Raw genomic sequence first — 18831 nt, 5'->3', positions numbered from 1 at the left:
ACCCTAACTCTTAATGTATTATGATGATAAAGCTAATACTAAAATAATTAGATAAGATTCATAGTGATAGCAATATAGCGCTACTGATGTGGTGCATCTGAACTTTTTTTTTTTTTACTTCTGCATACAGAAAGGGTGGCAATTATCCATTCATAAGTGGCCGTCCTTTCATCAGCCTTGATCACTAGCAAGTATTTGTATAATTTAATGTATGTGATGTGAGAGATTAGCAACCGGAACCCTAATTCAAAGTATGATACAATTCATAAGGGTGGTAGCACAATGCTAATAATATAGAGCATCTAAATCTCGGTCTTATAATTTTTTTTATTTATAATAGCCACTATAGCACGCGGACTGTGAAATTTATTAACAATTTGAATGATTCCAATGGATAGAGTCTAGGAGGAGAATAAATTACTTGAAGATAAGTACATGAGAGGTAGTTTAGTTACTATATGTGAATTCTCTCACATTACTAATACACCATGAGAATAGTTTTTGTTGAATAACGTGTTGTCTGAAAAAATCAACACTAACTTTGGTAGAGTATTTGATAAATATACGTATTCAACTAGTTCTAATTATTAGAATATAGATACAGAGATGTAATTTAAAAGGATAAAATTTACTATTACACATAAATTCTTTATTTTTTGATATTATATATCAAAATATTAAATATATAACAAAACAAACTGCAATACATGAATATTTTGTTGCCAAATTTATGAATCAATTAAGAGTTTCCCTATTTATCATCAAAAAGGCAAAGCTGATGCTTGCAAATAAATTTGATAAAACTGAAAGATAAAAAGATAGCATAAAAAGATCTCAAGTAAAATGATCGTTTAAAACTTAGAGATATAGTTCTATGACCCTAAAAAAGTGCTAAAGTAGAACAACCATAGAGTTTTTCATTATACAAATGGAATGAAAATACGAAAGTTAGATAGACCTTCAACTAAGAGATTGAGAAACAATTAAACAAAACTTATCTCGTCATTTAATGTCATGCTCGACACAATGGAGACCCCCCTACTTGGTCAAAAGATCATGTCTAACCTCATGTTTAAATAACTCGTATAATTGATTGCAAGGATCTTTTTGCAGCCAATTGGATTTGCTAGGACATGTATGTAATAGCTAGAAAGCAATGGATTTACTAATATTATTAACATATATTAAGTATTTCATATAAACAAAGCATATTATTAGCATTAGATTCATCAGTCATGTCAAATGGTAGCTTATGATTACATGGAAAGCTGTTTTCTGAACTTATTGGTGTTTCATAGCTCTAATATGCTAAATCGCGGTGAAATTATTATCAATCAAGAGAAAAATCAAACACTAGCTCAGTGCAACAATTCTCTTTTGAGTTGGGGACTAGAGGAAGCAATCTAACATGCATGAATGGTAGTCTCTTGCATCCTTATCTGAGACAATATATTGACAGACAATTGGTGCTATTATAATCTCAGTCGCGTTATCCATGACTATTTTTGTAGGTTAAAGCAGACCATAAGATCGGTGGACCCTTCTGATGATTCCACCGGCATCAGCCATTCTGGGACTGCCACAAAGTCCATTAGTTATTTGATGCCAAGGCACATCTTGATCAATCAGAATCCACCCCAGTTTTACAAGCATAGGATCACATCAACATATCTGGTCCCCTCCACTGAAATGCATACTTGTGAGTAGTGACCAGGAACCAATAACAAGGAAATTGGTCCACCACTTTGGCTAGAAAACTTTATAATCCTTAGTTTTAAATGTGTTGATTGAGACATCACACCTACCTTCCCGCAGGAGGGAAATTGTCTGGTGCATGTGAAGAAATAAAAATTTAAAGCAGAACACATCTTTGATGCCTTGCGTGATTGTAGAACCCACAAGGCTTTCTATTTCATTGCAGGCAGGTAAAGAAGTCCAAAACAAGTAACCATACATCATCAAGAATAGAAGTGCAAGTTTTCTTAGCCTCAGATAACAAGTATTTGAAATTGCTTTGATTTTGCTTGTAGTTACAAACATGTTAGTTTATTTGGAGTCATGTAGGCAAGTGTAGGCTATCCAAAATTATTCAACTCCTATCATCATCATCAAAAAAAAAAAAAACTGATGAAAGGAGGGGCTCCACAGCTCCCACCTGCCACTCCCTTGCCCATATTCTTCCACTGATGTTGGTAATATCACATCAGCATCTTCGTCAACATCACTACATTGAAGATGTCAATGTGCAATTGCTTGGCATGCAGTCACCCCAATGCAATATTCTAAGTAATGTGAGACCCACCTGGGCAAAGATTCAAATGACATAAGTGCAAGCAACCCCATTAGATGCAGTGTAGGAATCGAACACTTTGAGAAACTAGCAACAGAGGAACAAAAAAGTATTAGCACTACACTTTCCTTGGACATCAAAATATTCAGAGATTCTATTGTTGACATTAGCAAAGAGCAGGCTGGGTGGTAACATTTATGTGGGATCTATTTTAAGGGGGAACTTAGTTGCTAATTAGCTTGATGCATCAGAAGGAGAAAAGAATCTTAAAACATTAGAATAGAGTATTAATATGATAACCAGCAGAGGACATCCATGGGATGACAATAGTGGGTACAAGCCATATTCTTTCAAGTTCACAGATTAAGGTTCTGCCCAAGAGTTCCCATAAATAAAGAACAAATCTGAGTTAAATCGAGATAATCAGGTGGTAAAGAGTATGCAATTTAAGACTTTGAATATTTTTTTCTTGAAAAGTTGGATGGCGATGAAAATCCTGGAATCTGAAATGTCATTGGGAATGGTTTGGAAACCATCCTGGATTCAGAAGCAGAAGATATAAACAAAGTAAATAATAATTCATCTCAAACGTTAACTATTAACCTGCCATAGTTTTTCAGGCCTTGGTCGATTCAGCTAATTTTGAGGGCAGTGCAACAAGGTCACGTGAGCAAAGTTTCGCAGCTTGCATTATTTCTCCATGCAGGGTGCAGTGGAGTTGATGATATTGGCAATAGCATTCAACAATTGTTACTGCCATTATATGAAAAAAAAAATGAAAATTGAACATCTCATTAGACTTAATTTTTTTTTTTTATGATGTAAAGGGGAGGCAAAAGGAGCCACTCAGCTTTTATTGAAGATTAATCATATTTACAATAGAGATGAGGGGCAGAGATGAGTTACACTGTCAAGAGAGGAGAGGAACAGATGCGAGAAAAAGAAGCTAAATGATTCCAAACCAAGTGTTGAATTGTCGAATTGTGTAGACTAAAATATTAAAACTAAAGAGACATGCTTCTGTCGAATTCTCTCGTTCCAAAATCTCTATCGTTTAGAGATCTAACAGTTTGCATCCATCGGAGATGAAATGCTATCATGGGCAAGTGCTGAATAACTTTTTCACTGCAGGAGCATAAGGAAGCATATACCTTTGAAACTATAACAAATAGCTTTCGTAAAGTTGCAGCGCATACAATTGAATTAAGAAGCTATTACATTCTCAGAGCAGCCAAAAAGAGAGCACTTCAACGATAAACAAGAGGCCCACCATCCATTTTTTTAACATGCTTCCTATCTTCAAAAGAAGCATAAGTGAATGTAATGGAGAAAAAAAATTATAGGTGACAACAAAGATAATAAGGTGGCATATATCCTCAAACAACACGAAGAAACAAAGGGACAAAGTCCTAATGAATACGAACAAATCATCTTCTATTTTTTGTGGAAAGCCAGCATTATGTTCCTTCATGGCACGTCTTCCAAGCAATTTGGGTGGCAACCTGAGAAAGAGAATTAAGTGGAGCCTAATCTCGAATTTAATATACTTAACCTAACTAAGCATGATGTTACCTATCTTAACAGCATATCAGCAAAGAAGTGTGCAAGGTACGAATACATGTGCATACTATGTCCGTATGTATTCTATCAAAATATCGAAATAAAGATAACTGCAATTTTTTTGCTTTAGAATTTCAAAAATAAATCATCCAGGATCCAATAGATATGATGAATGCAAAGTTTCTAATGATCACAAATCTTTGGTCAGTATAAATCCAGGAAGGACGCATCAACATGTTGCAAATTTGATCAAGCCTTGCATGAACCTGATACGATGTAACTGCCTTAACCAAAATACTAATTATTAATGGAATGATGCCCTCATATAGAACCTTAATAACTTCTCAAACAAAAATGTACAAGATTTATGGAGAGTGCCCTCATGTTCCAGGCGCTTGATCCGGGACCGCGCCTCCATATGCTCTTCTCCCTTGTATTCCTTCTCTCCCCTAACACTGGGGAGGACCGGAATATCCGTTGGAGGTGGCGTTCCCCTGGAGGCAGCGGGAGCTTCGTCTGCGGCGGCTCCTCGTCTTTTTCGTGAGGCGTGGATGGCGCCTCTGGGTAGGAGCAGTGTGGACTTCTCCTTCGTCCACTTCTTCTTCATCCGCGCTGGCTCTTCGTCTTTTTCGTGAGACGTCGATGGCGCCTCCGGTTGGAGGCACCCACTTCCGGTGGGATTGCAGCCGCTTCGGATGGAGGTTTCGGGATCCCAGATCTCCAGCTCCTCGGAGTCTCCACCTCTTCTTTACTTTCTTTACACCCTAATTCCCCTCTGGGAATTCCTTGTAATCACACGAGCACGCCGTTGTAACCAGAAATTATTGAAATGAAAAGTGTTATACATTTTTGAACTGTCTTTCTGGCATTGTCGTTCTACTGGTAATACATCCGCAGGTTAGCGGAATTCCAGCTCCTTGGAATTTCTCGACCATCTAGGGCCTCCAACTGGTAGGAGCCAGGTCGGTTTACCCAGCGAACCCTATACGGGCCTTCCCAATTTGGCGCTAGCTTCCCACCTTCCGCAGGTTGAGATGCTTTAGCTCGCCTTAGCACCAGATCTCCGATTCTGAAAAGCTTCGGTCGGACCTTGGAGTTGTAATATCGGGCCACCCTCCGCTGATACATCGCCATCCGAACCTGCGCCATTTCCCTCGCTTCTTCCAAGAGATCCAGGTTCCCTCGGAGTTGCTCCGAATTGGCCTCGGGTCGGTGCGCGGCCACCCGAGGTGAGGGGAGTCCGAGCTCCACGGGGACAACGGCTTCCGTGCCATAGGTTAGGCTGAAAGGCGTCTCCCCGGTAGGGGTCTGATGCGTGGTCCGATACGCCCAAAGGACATTCTCGAGTTCTTCGACCCAAGCTTGCCCCGTCCGACCGATTCGCGCTTTGATTCCTTGGAGGATTGTCCGATTTGTGACCTCGGCCTCGCCGTTGGTTTGGGGATGCGACACAGATGTGAACCGATGCTCGATCCCGAACTCCTCGCAGAAGTCACGGAAATGCTTGTTGTCGAACTGTCGACCATTATCCGAGATGAGGACCCGAGGTACCCCAAATCGGACAATGATGTTCTTCTTCACGAACTTCCGGACATGCGCCTCCGTGATAGTGGCCAGCGGCTCTGCCTCCACCCACTTGGTGAAGTAGTCGATTGCAACAATCAAAAATTTCCGCTGAGCTGAAGCGACGGGGAATGGTCTGAGGATATCCATTCCCCACTGGGCGAAGGGCCAGGGTGCAGTGATTGGTGCCAAGGGGACAGAAGGGACTCTCTGGACGTTGGCGTGGCGCTGGCAGGCATCGCATTTCCGTACATGATCCTTTGAGTCCTCCAACAAGGTAGGCCAATAATAGCCTTGCCTCATGATCTTGTGCGCCAAGGACCTAGCCCCCAAGTGTGATCCGCAAACGCCTTCGTGGACTTCGCCGAGGACGTAGGCCGCTTCCGAGGGGCGGAGGCACTTTAAGAGGGGGGCGGTGAACGAGGTCCGATACAGCCTCCCTTCATAGAGTACGTAGTGGGCGGACTTCATAACAAGTCGCCGAGCTTGATCTTCGTCTTCAGGGAGGATCCCTTCGGCGAGGTAGGCGACAAGCGGGTCCATCCAAGACGGCTCCGGATCAATCGCCATCACCGCTCCAGCCTCGCCGATGCTCGGGGCATCCAGGGTCTCCAGATAGATCGCCCTCGACAAGTTGTGCGCGTCTGCGCCCACTAAGCGGGACAACCTGTCGGCCCTGGCATTTTCACTTCTTGGGACCTGCTGGATGTCGACACTGCCGAGGTCGGGAATGAGTGCTTGCACTTTCCGGACGTAATTCTGCATGGTCGGGTTCCGGGCCTCGAACTCCCCACGGACCTGCCCGACTACCAGCTGGGAGTCGGTGAAGACCTTCAGGCGCCGGATGCCGAGCTCCTTGGTGAGTTTGAGTCCCGTGACTAGGGCCTCGTACTCCGCCTCGTTGTTGGTCACTGGAAATCCGAACCTCAAGGCATACTCGGCTATCACTCCATCAGGACTGGTAAGGACCAGCCCGGCCCCTCCACCTTCGGGGTTCGACGACCCATCGATGTGAAGCGTCCAAATCGGGAGATCGAGGCTGGGTGTTTCCGGCGACCTAGGTTCCGCCTCCTGCACCGTGCACTCAGCGAGGAAATTCGCGAGCACCTGGGCCTTGATGGCGGGTCGGGGCTGGTAGCGGATGTCGAACTCACCAAGTTCTACTGCCCACTTCACCAGCCGTCCCGCATTCTCAGGATTGCTGAGGATCTGTCGCAGCGGTTGATCGGTCAAGAGGGTGACAGAATGGGCCTGGAAATAGGGGCGAAGCCTCCTGGTCGCGGTCAGCAGCGCGAAGGCGATCTTTTCAGCCTTCGTATACCGCGTCTCGGCATCCCGTAGGACCCGGCTGATGTAGTACACAGGCTTCTGGAGCTTTGCCTCTTTCCGAACCAGTACCGCACTGACTGCGGTTGGGGAGACCGCCAGATAGAGGTAGAGCATCTCCCCTTCTTGCGGCTTGGACAGCAGGGGAGGAGACGCCAAGTATTCCTTGAGCTGGTCGAATGCTGCTTGACATTCGGCCATCCAGAGGAAGTCTTTTGGGCGTTTCAACACCTTGAAGAAAGGTTGGCAGCGTTCGGCCGATTTTGCCACAAATCGTCCGAGCGCGGCGACCCTCCCAGCGAGCTCCTGAACCCCCTTCACTTTGGTCGGAGGGGACATATCTTGGATGGCCTTGATTTTGTCCGGGTTGGCTTTGATCCCCCGCTGGTTGACAATGAAACCGAGGAACCTCCCGGCCGAAGCGCCAAAGGCGCACTTCGCTGGGTTCAGCTTCATGCGAAACTTCCGCAAGGTGGCGAAAGTCTCCTCCAGATCCGCGATGTGCTGGTCTGCATGGCGGCTCTTCACCAGCATATCGTCCACGTACACCTCCATGTTCCGGCCGATTTGCTCTTTGAAGATTTTGTTGACGAGGCGCTGGTAAGTGGCGCCAGCATTCTTCAGACCGAAGGGCATTACCTTGTAACAGTACAGCCCCCGGTCTGTTATAAAGGCAGTTTTCTCCTCGTCCTGTGGAGCCATCATTATCTGGTTGTAGCCGGAGAAGGCGTCCATGAAAGACAGCAGCTGATACCCGGAAGTCGCGTCGACCAGTTGGTCTATCCGCGGAAGCGGAAAGCTATCCTTGGGACACGCCTTGTTCAGGTCGGTGTAGTCGACGCACATCCTCCACTTTCCGCTCGCCTTCCGGACAAGTACGACATTCGCCAGCCATTCGGGGTAGCTGACCTCCCTTATGAATCCTGCCTCCAAGAGCTTGTCTACCTCCTGGTCGACCACTCGGATCCGATCCGGGGCACAGTGTCTCTTCTTCTGTTTTACCGGTCGGTGGGTCGGGTCGACGTTGAGGGCGTGAGAAATGACCTCCGGGTCGATCCCAGGTACATCGGCCGCCGACCAGGCAAACACATCGACATTGGCTCGGAGGAATTCCACCAACCGGGCCCGAGCTCCCAGGTCGAGATTGGCGCCGACCCGGATCGTCCTGTCCGGGCGACCTTCCTCGAGGGGAACTTCGATCACATCCTCGGCCGGCTCCCCGTGCCGCAAGGCCACCTCGTCTCTGGCGTCGAGGGACTCGACGCTTAAGGCTTCTACGGGCTTCTTCCCTTTGAGAGTTGCTAGGAAACATTGCCTTGCGGTCGGTTGGTCACCTCGGACCTCTCCAATCCCGGCCGCCGTGGGGAACCGCATGAGCAAGTGGTACGTAGAGACCACCGCGCGAAGGGCGTTCAGTCCGGGTTGTCCGAGGATAGCGTTGTAGGCCGAGGGAACACGGACGACCAAGAACCCGAGCCGCACCGTGGCTTCTGCGGGTGCAACGCCCGCAGTCACAGGCAGCTCAACGACACCTTCGGCCGAGATAGCGTCACCAGTGAATCCTATGAGGGGGGTGGATGTTTTGTGCAACAATTGTCTGGACAAGCTCATCTTTTGGAAGGCCTCGTAAAACAAAATATCAGCTGAGCTTCCACTATCCACAAGAACACGCCTTACATCATAGTTTGCCATAGTGAGGGAGATCACCATGGCGTCATCGTGGGGGGTCTGAACCCCCTTTACATCTTCATCACAAAAAGTGATTACATTATCGACCCTCTGCCTCTTTGCGACGGCTGCCCCTGACGCTTCAGTCGAGCCCCCTGCGTTCCTCTCGGGCCGGGGGCAGCCCCCAGTGATAGTGTGGATCACGCCCGCGACGGGTCGATTCTGCTCCCGAGGCTCCTGAGGGGCCGGGTCGGCCGGACGCGGGTCTGCGGGGGGACGTCGGTCGTTCACATATCGACCGAGACGCCCTCGGCGGATGAGAGCCTCGATCTCGTCCCGAAGCTGGAAGCAGTCTTCGGTGTCGTGGCCGTGGTCCCGGTGGTACTCACAGTACGCCCGAGAGGGCCTCCTCCCAGGAATCTTCTTCATCTGTCTCGGGACCGAGAGGTCCTCCCGCCCCTTGATTTCCATGAGGATCTGGGCCCGGGGAGTCAGGAGAGGAGTGTACCGGTTGAAACGTCGGGGCGGAGAACGAGGGCGTAGGGCGCCGTGGTTCCTCGCCGGCGACAGGCTTCTGCGCCGACGTTGAGGCGTCGGGCTCCTCCTCTGGCGTGCCTCTTTTCGCCTTTTCTTCCCGAGCTTTGGAGGGATCTCGGCGGCCTCCTTGCTCCGATGGGCGGCCGCCTCCTCGGCGTCCGCATACTGGTTCGCCCGGGACAACAGCTCCGGAAAGCTCCGCGGCAGGCGTTTGTCCAGGGAGAAGGTGAGTCTGCCCTTTCGGAAGCCACGCTTCAGGGCTGAAAGAGCCACCTCCTGGCTCAGGTTCCGGACTTCCAGCGTAGCCTTGTTGAAGCGGGTAAGATAATCCCGCAAGCTTTCTCCCTCGTTTTGCCGGACATCAAAGAGGGAGTCGGAGACCAGTCGCCGCCGGCTACTGACGGCGAAATGGGTGATGAAGAGGCGAGTAAACTGGTCGAAGGACTGGATTGAGTTAGCCTCCAAGCCGGCGAACCACGCCCTTGCCGGGCCACGGAGGGTCGCCGGGAAGGCCTTGCAGAGGAGAGGATCTGATGCTCCGTGGAGGAGCATAAGGGTTCTGAAACTCTCGACGTGATCCCGCAGGTCCGCCGCCCCGTCATAGGGCTCGATCGCCGGTATTTTAAACCCCGGCGGATTCGGGGTCCGCAGGATCCTCGAGGCAAGCGCCGGCTGGGAGGAGATCTCCAAGTCGGCGAAGGGATCTTTGGAGTGGCCCTTCAGGACCTGGAGTTGTCGGTGGAGATCGTCCACCCGCCGGTCCAGGGAGCGCGACCGATGGGTGGGAGACAAGGAGCACCGAGAGGGGGACCGACTGGAGCGCGGGTTCCTTGAGGACTGGGGGGTCTGGGAACGCGCCCGGGCCCGCCTTTCGTACCCCGCGCAGCTCCGATGAGAAGGTCCCGGCAGAATGGACCGTGCTCGAGAATCTTCCTCGCGCCGGCGCTCCTCCCCATGGGAGAGGAAGAAGCGCGGGTTGAGGAGGACAGGTGAGCGCTCAGGGAGCAGCGGCTCCTGGGCCCGCTGCGGCGCCCGAGACATCACACCCTGCAGGTTCTGCACTGCCTCCGCGAGGGTGCGAACCTGCTGGGCTAACTGGTCGAACTGAGCGGCTTCGACCATCTGAATGGGAGGTGGAGCGGTGGAGTGTTGCTGAGAATGTGTTGGAGGCGCAGCGGCCTCCCGGCCGGAGGCGCGAGAGGCCCCGCGACCGGAGGCATTGGAAGCTCCACGACCACCTCGCCGTGCCATTACGATCGCTCTGAGATTCGTCCCTTCCTCTAGCGCCAACTGTTGCTGGTGGTCCAAACCGAGAACGATTGGCACAGCGGTGTGAACGGGATTCCGTCTGAGTTGCCTTGGTTGATGTTGATTGCGCTCCACCTTCCACCGGGAAACCTGCAAGCAAGCCTCGCACCACCACTGGGGTAGTGGGGGCCCTCCGACGATCAAGTCAGAGGAGATTGGAGGAGAAGGAGAGATAATAGTAGCAAGTCGGAGAATGCTCTGGAAGTTCTTGCTTACCCCCCCCTTCTTCCCTCGGCCGCATATATACCAGGCTGGGGGGTCTTTCAGGGGGGTTCGTCATCGTGGGGCACGATGGAGCTGCCACTGACACGGCCGTTACAGGGCGTCGTGGGGCAGCGCTGGGTACGGACATGACAGGGCGTAGTGGAGCTCCGCCTTGTACGGCCGTTACAGGGGATCGTGGAGCAGCGCCAGATACAACCGTTGCAGGGAGTAGTGGAGCAGGAGGCTGCGGCGTGCCTCTGGGGAATAGCCTGTCGTTGTTGAGAGATGTCCGACTCGGGGTCGGGCTGCGGAGACGAAGATGTCCGACTCGGGGTCGGATTGCTGGATCAAGGGGCTGCCGACTCGGGGTCGGGCTGCGGAGCCGAAGATGTCCGACTCGGGGTCGGATTGCTGGATCAAGGGGCAGCCGACTCGGGGTCGGGCTGCGGAGCCGAAGATGTCCGACTCGGGGTCGGATTGCTGGATCAAGGGGCTGCCGTAGTCTTCCTGGGCGCGCGTGCCGGTCACGTGGGGCATGGTGGCTAAGTTCCCCCGTAACAATATATATTATATGATTAAAAAATATATTTTTATAGAATATATGAGAAATAATTTTGATATTTTATGCTGAGTGATGTTGAATTTGTATAAAATACTGGATACTTGGGATCCTTGAGCACTGGAAAATAGCATAACTAAAATTTTAAATCAACGATGATCAGATCAGCTGGGATAAAAATTACTGGTGATTCAGGATCATCTTGTGATTTCATTTTGTCGCCAAATGCCGCCATGAAGTTAAAAGCTATAAAATTTGGTGGTGCGGCCACGTGTCATCGCCGTAAGGGAGTTGGCTGTCGGCGAGCACCGATTCCACAGCTCCGGGCCCAGTGCTTTCATAAAATCCCTAAAAATAAGTCTCTGCGAAGAATAAATCATGGCTCTGTTTTTTCTCTTAAAATCCACCTATTCTTTTGGCACTTTTTCTATCTTGAGATCTTGTCTCAAAACCCTTTGAAAAAAGAGTTCTCGATTCGAAAGCAAAGTCTAGATTTCCCCCAAAACTCAGTCGAGAATCTCGTACCAAAATTTCATGGAAAATAAATAATCCTAAGCTCCATCTTCCTAATGGTGAAGTAGTTTATTTCTACTAATTTTTCCCAGCTTTTCTCTACAAAATCTCTTCTTTGTTCTACATCCATAAAAAAAAATAAAATCTGTTCTGTTCTCGATAAACCCTTCAAAGGAGGCATTTATGGCAGTTCCGGAGGAAACTGTGGTTCTGATCACAGGATGCTCTGAGGGCGGTATTGGATATGCGCTTGCCCGGGCCTTTGCTGCAGAGGGATGCCTTGTTGTTGCGACGAGCCGGTCTCTGAGCTCCATGAAAAGCCTCGAGAATGATTCCAGGTTCTTTCTCCAAGAGATCGATGTTCTCTCGGAGGAAAGCATTCGGAGAGCTTTGACAAACACATTGGAGAAGTTTGGCCGGATTGATGTTCTTATAAACAATGCCGGGGTTCATTTGGTTGCGCCACTCGCCGAGGTTCCGATGTCTTCTTTCGAGCATGTCTTCAGTACTAATGTCTATGGTAATCATCTCTTTTTACCTGGTGGAAAATTGAAAGTTTTTTTTTTGGTTTTGTTGTTGTTCTTTAGTTTTGGTTATTGTGAGCATGTACCATTGTGGTTGCCATGTGTTAATTTGGTGTGTATGTTATTTCTATGATTAATTGTATTGAAATTGTTGAATTGAAATGTTTTTGATTTTGAGAATTATTATTTGTGAATGAATATTTGCCTTTATGAAGTGATTTCTCTCGATTAGAGATCTGCCTTTCAATCGATATCTGTTCGTGTCTTCAATGCTGCTTTGTGATATTGCTGACGTTTTCCCCCGATAATTAAGATCTGGAAACATTTCAAACATTACTTCCAAGTTAAAGGACACTGGGAAGATGGGGATTGGTGCTTCAAATAATCATTTCTTACAAACTTGAATGGTTTCTCTTTTATTTCTATCGGATCAGTTTGTTTCAAATAGGCTCCTTTATAGCACTATCAGAGGAACCAGTGGTACTTCTGATCACTGGCAACTCTGAAGGCCAGTTATAAGCTATACTGTTGCTAATCCTTTCCTTCAGAGGGATGCCTTGTGATCACTGCAAATTGATCTCTGAACTCCATGTAAATCCTCGAGAATAATTCCATCTTCTTACTACAGGAGCTTAATGCTCTTTTGGAGGAGGGCATTTGAAGAGCTCTGACAAACACATTGCATAATTTTGTCTGGATACATGTGCTTGTATCAACTTGGTGGAACTTTTGGTGTTTTTTTCTCCTTTTTTTTTTCTGTGCAAAAGCCACCCAGCATGGATAAGGGGCTTGTGGTACTTAATGGTTCCCATGAATTAATTGGTTCATATTCCAATTCTCTCACTAGTTTTATTGAAATTGGTTATTGAGATCTCCTCAGATTTAAAAGTTATAGTTTTCTAGTGATTGTTGTTTGAACTGGATTTGTTTTGAGTGGAGAATCAGTGCTTAGGTTGGTGTCTCTCCATTTTTATAATGTTGTCTGTAACATTGTGAACTTAGTTGCGCAAAGATCTCATTTCCCACTATTTAAGGTGGCATGTTACTAGTTCGTGGACCATGTGCTAGGAAACAGTCATTTGAATTTATTTCATAACTTCAGTGCCATGCTCAGTTATATTTTCATTAAAAGTGGAATATAGAAGCTGAATTTACAATTTTGGAAATTGTGTTTTAAGATTTCTGCAACACAAGTCCAACGTGGATCCAAAGTCATTCGAATATTATTGGGATTTTTTTTTAAAAAAAAAATCAGGTGAACTAGAGATTGATAGAAGAAATATTTGAGGCTACTTTTTGTTTGGCATAAGCTCTACTGAGAAACGTTAACAATAACAAGCTTGATGGGACTAGAGGGCAAAGTCAGACAGAGTGCTAGAAAGGTCTTTGTGGATGGTATTCTTCATAGTAGGTTGCCTTCATTGATGCATGCTTTCTTGTGGTGAGCTTTACTATGGGAGGAGCATGTAATCGTTTTTTTTTTAGACTAATTGTGCGGGTTTTTATAGCTTTAATATTTCTCCATAGTCCACAGTTGAATCTCTTGGGAGCTTCAGACCATGGGCTTAACCTAGTTGGAGGTGAAGCTTCTATAAGTCTACTTTTGTGGTAACTTTCTCTAAGCATGTTCTTATAATTGCTTCATCTTTTACTATATTGCAATCGATTTGCAGAGATTAGAATTATGATAATTGCTATCAGAGCCTCAGGGTTAATGGTGAAAAAGACTATGAGCAACTTAATTTAGGGAACTTTAGTGCCAAGCCTGTTCTGCTTTATGGTAGCAAAACATGAACGATGTTAACAAAGACTTATGCAAGATGCGAAACAAGGTCAACTAAACAAGTATGCAAGATGATGAAGAGCAGATTGAGAATGACACTGAGCACTATCTGACCGTTACTCATATATACAATGCTATTTATTGGTATTTGACTCCTGATTATGGTTATAATCTGAGTTTTAATAACGTCATAAGTATTGTCCTTTTATCTTAAATAATAGAAGTACTTGTTCTACATGAGTGTGCGAATTAATATGGACCATTTGTATATGTTCAACAAGGATAGCAATAAGTTTCTAGTAGTGCAGTTGAGGTAGAGGACATAGCTATGGAGGATTTTTTTTTGCTAGCATATTGTCCTATTTTCTTAAGGAAACCTGCTTATGTTGCTGTACGGAAAGGATACCGTTGAGTTAGGGCCACAACAGACATTTTTCTTGCATAGATATGAAAGGAGCTCAGCAGTTAAGAATTTAATAATCGAGTGGATGCAGTGAGGGACATTAAAAGGCCAAAGGCAGAGTCCCCTCCCCATTCATTTGGGCATGGTATGAGCTGAACTTGTCTACTCAATAACATTATGATTTTTGGGCTTGAACTGAGCCATGAGTATCGTGAGTTTGGATTTGCAAAAGTTTGCATTGAAAGAAGTTGTAGACACGAGGGGTCTATCACCCTAGAGGGTGATTCTGCCACCGTTATCAGTTGGATCCGAGAGGGTCCTAAGGGTGACGGTAGTGACCACCCTTTGCTTCGTGATATATGGACTATGGCGAGGGATGGAGGGGCCTTTCAGGCCAAGCACATCTACCGTGAAGCCAATGGGGCTGCGGATTGGGTGGCTGCATTTGTAGCTCGCCATTCCGGAGACACATTGTGGACAGGTGATGGGGAGTTGCCTTTGGCACTCCGAGGTATCCTATTTTTTGACTTTATTGGGTGTATCCGTACCCGACAGGTATGATCCACCCGTATTAGCAAAAAAAAAAAAAAAAAAAAAAAAAAAAAGAAAAAAAAAAGAAGAAGTTGTAGACATAGGAAGTTTAATGGTGAAGGGGAAACATAGGTCGGACTTACGTGTTTCTGTTATGGTTATGGCAATCTGATGTTGATATTTTAATCTTGGAATTATCCATTGGTTGAGCAAGCCATATAATAAATTTAATGTTTAATGTGTCTTCCTTGTTCCTTATCTTGATGAATCAGGTGGTCTCCCTCTCTTTTAATCAAAAAATAGTTTAATGTTTATTTTTTCCATATTTTAAGCAAAAATAACAGGTTCTTGGCGAAATTTGGAGTGCCAAAATAACATATTTTAGGCCTGTAGAAAGATCTAGAAGTACAAGGTTAAGTAGTTCTAATAAGATTAAGCAGTTGTTTATGGAGTTTTATTTTTCTCAGAATGACCAAATCTAGGTGTCTCTAATGAAGTTGTTTGAGCAATGTTGTCACATCTACCTTGCTAAGGCATCTTGGTTATTCACCCTGTTTCGAATGGAGTAAACTGCTGGCTTGAAGCACTTGCTAATTACCATTGGTGCAATGTAGTTTGAGCATGAGGCTTAGGTGTCAAGTTTCCTAATGTCCCTGGTGTTCGACATCACAACTTCCAATACAACAGACAAGTATATTTGGTTGAAAATCATATTGCTAATGAAGATCAATCCACTTTGCCACTTTGAATATTTGATAATAGAAAATCTGGCACTCATGTTAGTAATTCGTTTAGTAGGGGAACTCCATAAACCTATGCTACGTGTCTGCACTATGGGCATCTGTAAAAGATACCTGTTCTTAGAGTGCCAAAAGATGTTATTCTATGTTATGTTGAGTACAAATATTGACAATTATTGATGACGGTTCTGGTAACACCTTCTTCTTTCAGACTGACGGTTTGTACGATGAAAAGTACCTCCTGCCTTTGACCTTGGTCGTGCACAAAAAACTTTATGCTATTTCTAAATTGCTTTCATTATCTATTATTGTCCTGTTCCTAACATGTAATTATTTTGTTTATCTAAACAATTTGGGGGGTGCTTGGCTGAACCAAATTACTAGGCTTGATTTCTTTCTTAAGTAAAACAGATTAATTTCTTTTCTATATTGGTTATTCCAAGGTTAGCGGAACCGTCCGGTTTGGGGCATCCCGAGCCATACCGGCGGCAGACCAGGACAGCTCTGGCAAAAAAACGGAGACGCCGTTGCCGAAGAGGAGGAGAAGAAGGAGAAGGAAAGAGAACAAAAGAGAGAGCGAGCGGAAAAGGGAGGGAGGGAGAGAGAGAGAGGGAGGGAGGCCGGCGAAGGGTGGCGATTTGTCAATTTTACTTAAAAATCGCAAAACTTTTTAGTGGTCGGACCCTTGTCTCGAATGAAATAAGGGTCCGGCCGCAGCCTCCGCCACTTGCACCAGCGCCGGCCTTCGCCACCTGCACCAGCGCTGGCCTTCGCCACCCTCCGTCAACTTCCCTCCCTCTCCCTCTCCTCTCTCTCTCCCTCCCCCGCTCGGTCTCTCTCTTTTTCTCTCTTCCACGGTCTTCTGTGTCGGTACAGATCCGGTACGGCACGGTGCTGGCCTATGCCGTCTCGTGCCGCCGGACAACCGGTACGATGCCCGGTACCGGCACAGCAGACCTTGAGTTATTCTATTTGATTTGGCATGGCATTTTACAGCGATAATGATGGATAATCATTCCTAGCTGATTGTTGGCATGATCTTCTCTATTCATTTTATTGTTTTGATTGCAGGTCCCATGAGGTTAATTCAAGCTGTAGTTCCCCACATGGTAACGAGGAGAAAGGGTAAGATAGTAAATGTGGGAAGTATTACTGCCTTGGCTCCTGGACCATGGGCAGGTGTTTATTCGGCATCGAAAGCTGCTCTTCATGCATTAACTGATACTTTGAGGTCTATACGAGTACGCTTTATTTAATTTTCTTATCCATGGAATTCCAGAAAGCTTGTCTAATGTTTAATGCCTTCTAGTTGCCATATTTTAATTCTAGTTTTAACCACTCGCCGGTTCTTATCTTACTGGATGATGGTTTGAATATGTAATGGGCTTGCCAACAATAAAATTGATAAGAATGATTGCTGAAAGAGTTTGGCAGATATGTCATGCTATATTAATCCTAACCTACTGGTACCATCAATTGCTTTGTTACCTTATGCATGATTAATGAACACATTTTAGTTAAAAATTATGCCATCCTAAATTTTCCTTTCACTCTGGTGATTCAAATGCATTCTAAGTGATACCAACCAAGATAAGATATGATTCCATTAGAGAAGAATAGTTGTTGTGGCTCTTTAAATCTAGTATTTACAGAGCAGGCATTTCATGTGGAAGTCAGTAAAAAAAAAGGGTTGTTTGTTATTTATAGAAATATGATGCCTCGGTCCGCTTCTGAGGATCTCTAGTTGGCGGGGGCAGCTAACAAGGCCTACTTCTCAACCGGTTCACCAGAAGGGCTGCTTATGGGAGCAAGGTCACTAAGGTGACTAATCCATCATCAAAATAGTAAAAGGCAGGAAAAGACTACAATGCCACAAGCCATGTACAACAGAGAAAAGAAAGTGCAGGGGCCTAGTGACGATCTAATCGCATTTTCCGTCACCCTAAGTGTTCAGTTCCAACGCTACGATCGTCCGCGCGCACCGGTTGCACGCCAGGTGTTCTATAGTTGGGTGATGTCACAGAAAAACTGGCTCCTTTTGGTTCCCTTATCATGGACTTCTATTTTTGGGTCATCAGACATTAGATTGTTTGTCAGACAAGCTTTTTATTGTCTTATCATCTGAATATTCCTGCCTATTGTGTTTGAAATGATTTAGGTCATGGTACAGTTATGTTATAAATTTGTAAGTCCATATCAAAGTTAGGCTCACTGCATCAACTTTATTTGTTTTCCTTTGAAGGGGTAAATTTTGAAACCCTGAACTATATGTCTCAAGATATTTGCTATACCATGTAAATATATCAGCAAAGATTATTTAATCAGTCCTTTGCATCTAGTGAAGTTTTCTTGGTTAACAAATATTAATATCATTGTGGTAAATTAATGTGTCACTTTTTTACTCAAAAAATGTTGATGTCATTTTTACCATATTAGCCAATACTTTGACATCTTGATATTGGCTTAATCTCGGACACTCAAAACTTTTTAGCTTCCATCTTGGCCAAGATTAACCAGAATCTCTATTCATCAAATAGCCAGATATCGAAGATTAAATGCCTTGCTCTTGTTTATTAACTTCTTCTGTAATCTAGTTCATGATGCTTATTTTCATAGACCACTTTGTACTTGGCTCCTGCTTAGTTCTATAAGTTTTAAAAATTCCACCAGCGTATGATATGCTGTAATACATTATTTCAGATTGGAACTCCAAACTTTTGGCATCAGTGTCATAAATATAGTTCCTGGTGCTATCAGATCAAACTTGGGAAATTCTTCAATAGCTACCTACAGCCGGATGCCCGAATGGAAGTTCTACAAACCATTTGAGGCTTCAATCCGAGCAAGGACTGATATCTCTCAGGGCCCCGGGTCTGCACCAGCAGAAGAGCTTGCAAAAAAGACTGTTGCATTGGTACTCAAGAAGAACTCACCAGCATGGTTCTCTTATGGCCGTTTCTCTACAATTCTAGCAATCCTCTACTACCTCCCACTATCTATTAGAGACTACTTCTATAGGAAGGCTTTGAAATGTTAAATGGGGTGTTTGCTTCTCTATAGTTCAATGGAGTTAAAGTGGTAATGTAGGTAGGCATGTAAATGGTCTTGGAGCAGATCATCTCCGTGCGGAGTATTAGAGCACTGTAATGTTGTGGTTCATGCTGTAACCAAAAGCATGTGTTACTTATATAAGAATGATCGGTGTACTCAATTACTCATGCTTCTCTTTTATTGCTTTGGTTGGTCAGCTGTTGTTCTCTTTTTCCAGTGCATGTGCCGGCTGCCAAACCCTAATCCTGTTGGCATTTTATCTACTGCTTTT

At 45.6% G+C, this 18831-nt stretch overlaps 1 protein-coding gene across 1 annotated transcript; it reads left to right on the top strand.

The window, feature by feature from the left end:
• The first annotated feature begins 11297 nt into the window (after window positions 1-11297).
• Window positions 11298-18740, top strand: LOC120113273 (short-chain dehydrogenase RED1). The gene is made up of 3 exons (XM_039134286.2): window positions 11298-12048; window positions 16581-16740; window positions 18210-18740. Exons 1-3 carry the CDS (start codon window positions 11712-11714, stop codon window positions 18544-18546), a joined length of 834 nt encoding a protein of 277 aa, XP_038990214.2. The 5' UTR covers window positions 11298-11711; the 3' UTR covers window positions 18547-18740.
• The last annotated feature ends 91 nt before the right edge of the window (window positions 18741-18831 follow it).

Source organism: Phoenix dactylifera, chromosome 15, assembly GCF_051530095.1.
Source record: "Phoenix dactylifera cultivar Ajwa chromosome 15, Ajwa_hap1_PhDact_Kaust_v1.1, whole genome shotgun sequence".
In the NCBI taxonomy this organism is placed as follows: Eukaryota; Viridiplantae; Streptophyta; class Magnoliopsida; order Arecales; family Arecaceae; genus Phoenix; species Phoenix dactylifera.
The sequence above is the reverse complement of the archived record's forward strand: the minus strand, read 5'-3'. Positions and strand labels throughout refer to the sequence as shown.

Coding starts and splice junctions, on each gene's coding strand:
- LOC120113273 (XM_039134286.2), top strand. CDS start 11,712: ATGGCAGTTCCGGAGGAAACTGTGGTTCTGATCACAGGATGCTCTGAG. Junction 12,049..16,580: donor CTTCAGTACTAATGTCTATG/GTAATCATCTCT, acceptor TTTTGATTGCAG/GTCCCATGAGGTTAATTCAA. Junction 16,741..18,209: donor GCATTAACTGATACTTTGAG/GTCTATACGAGT, acceptor ACATTATTTCAG/ATTGGAACTCCAAACTTTTG.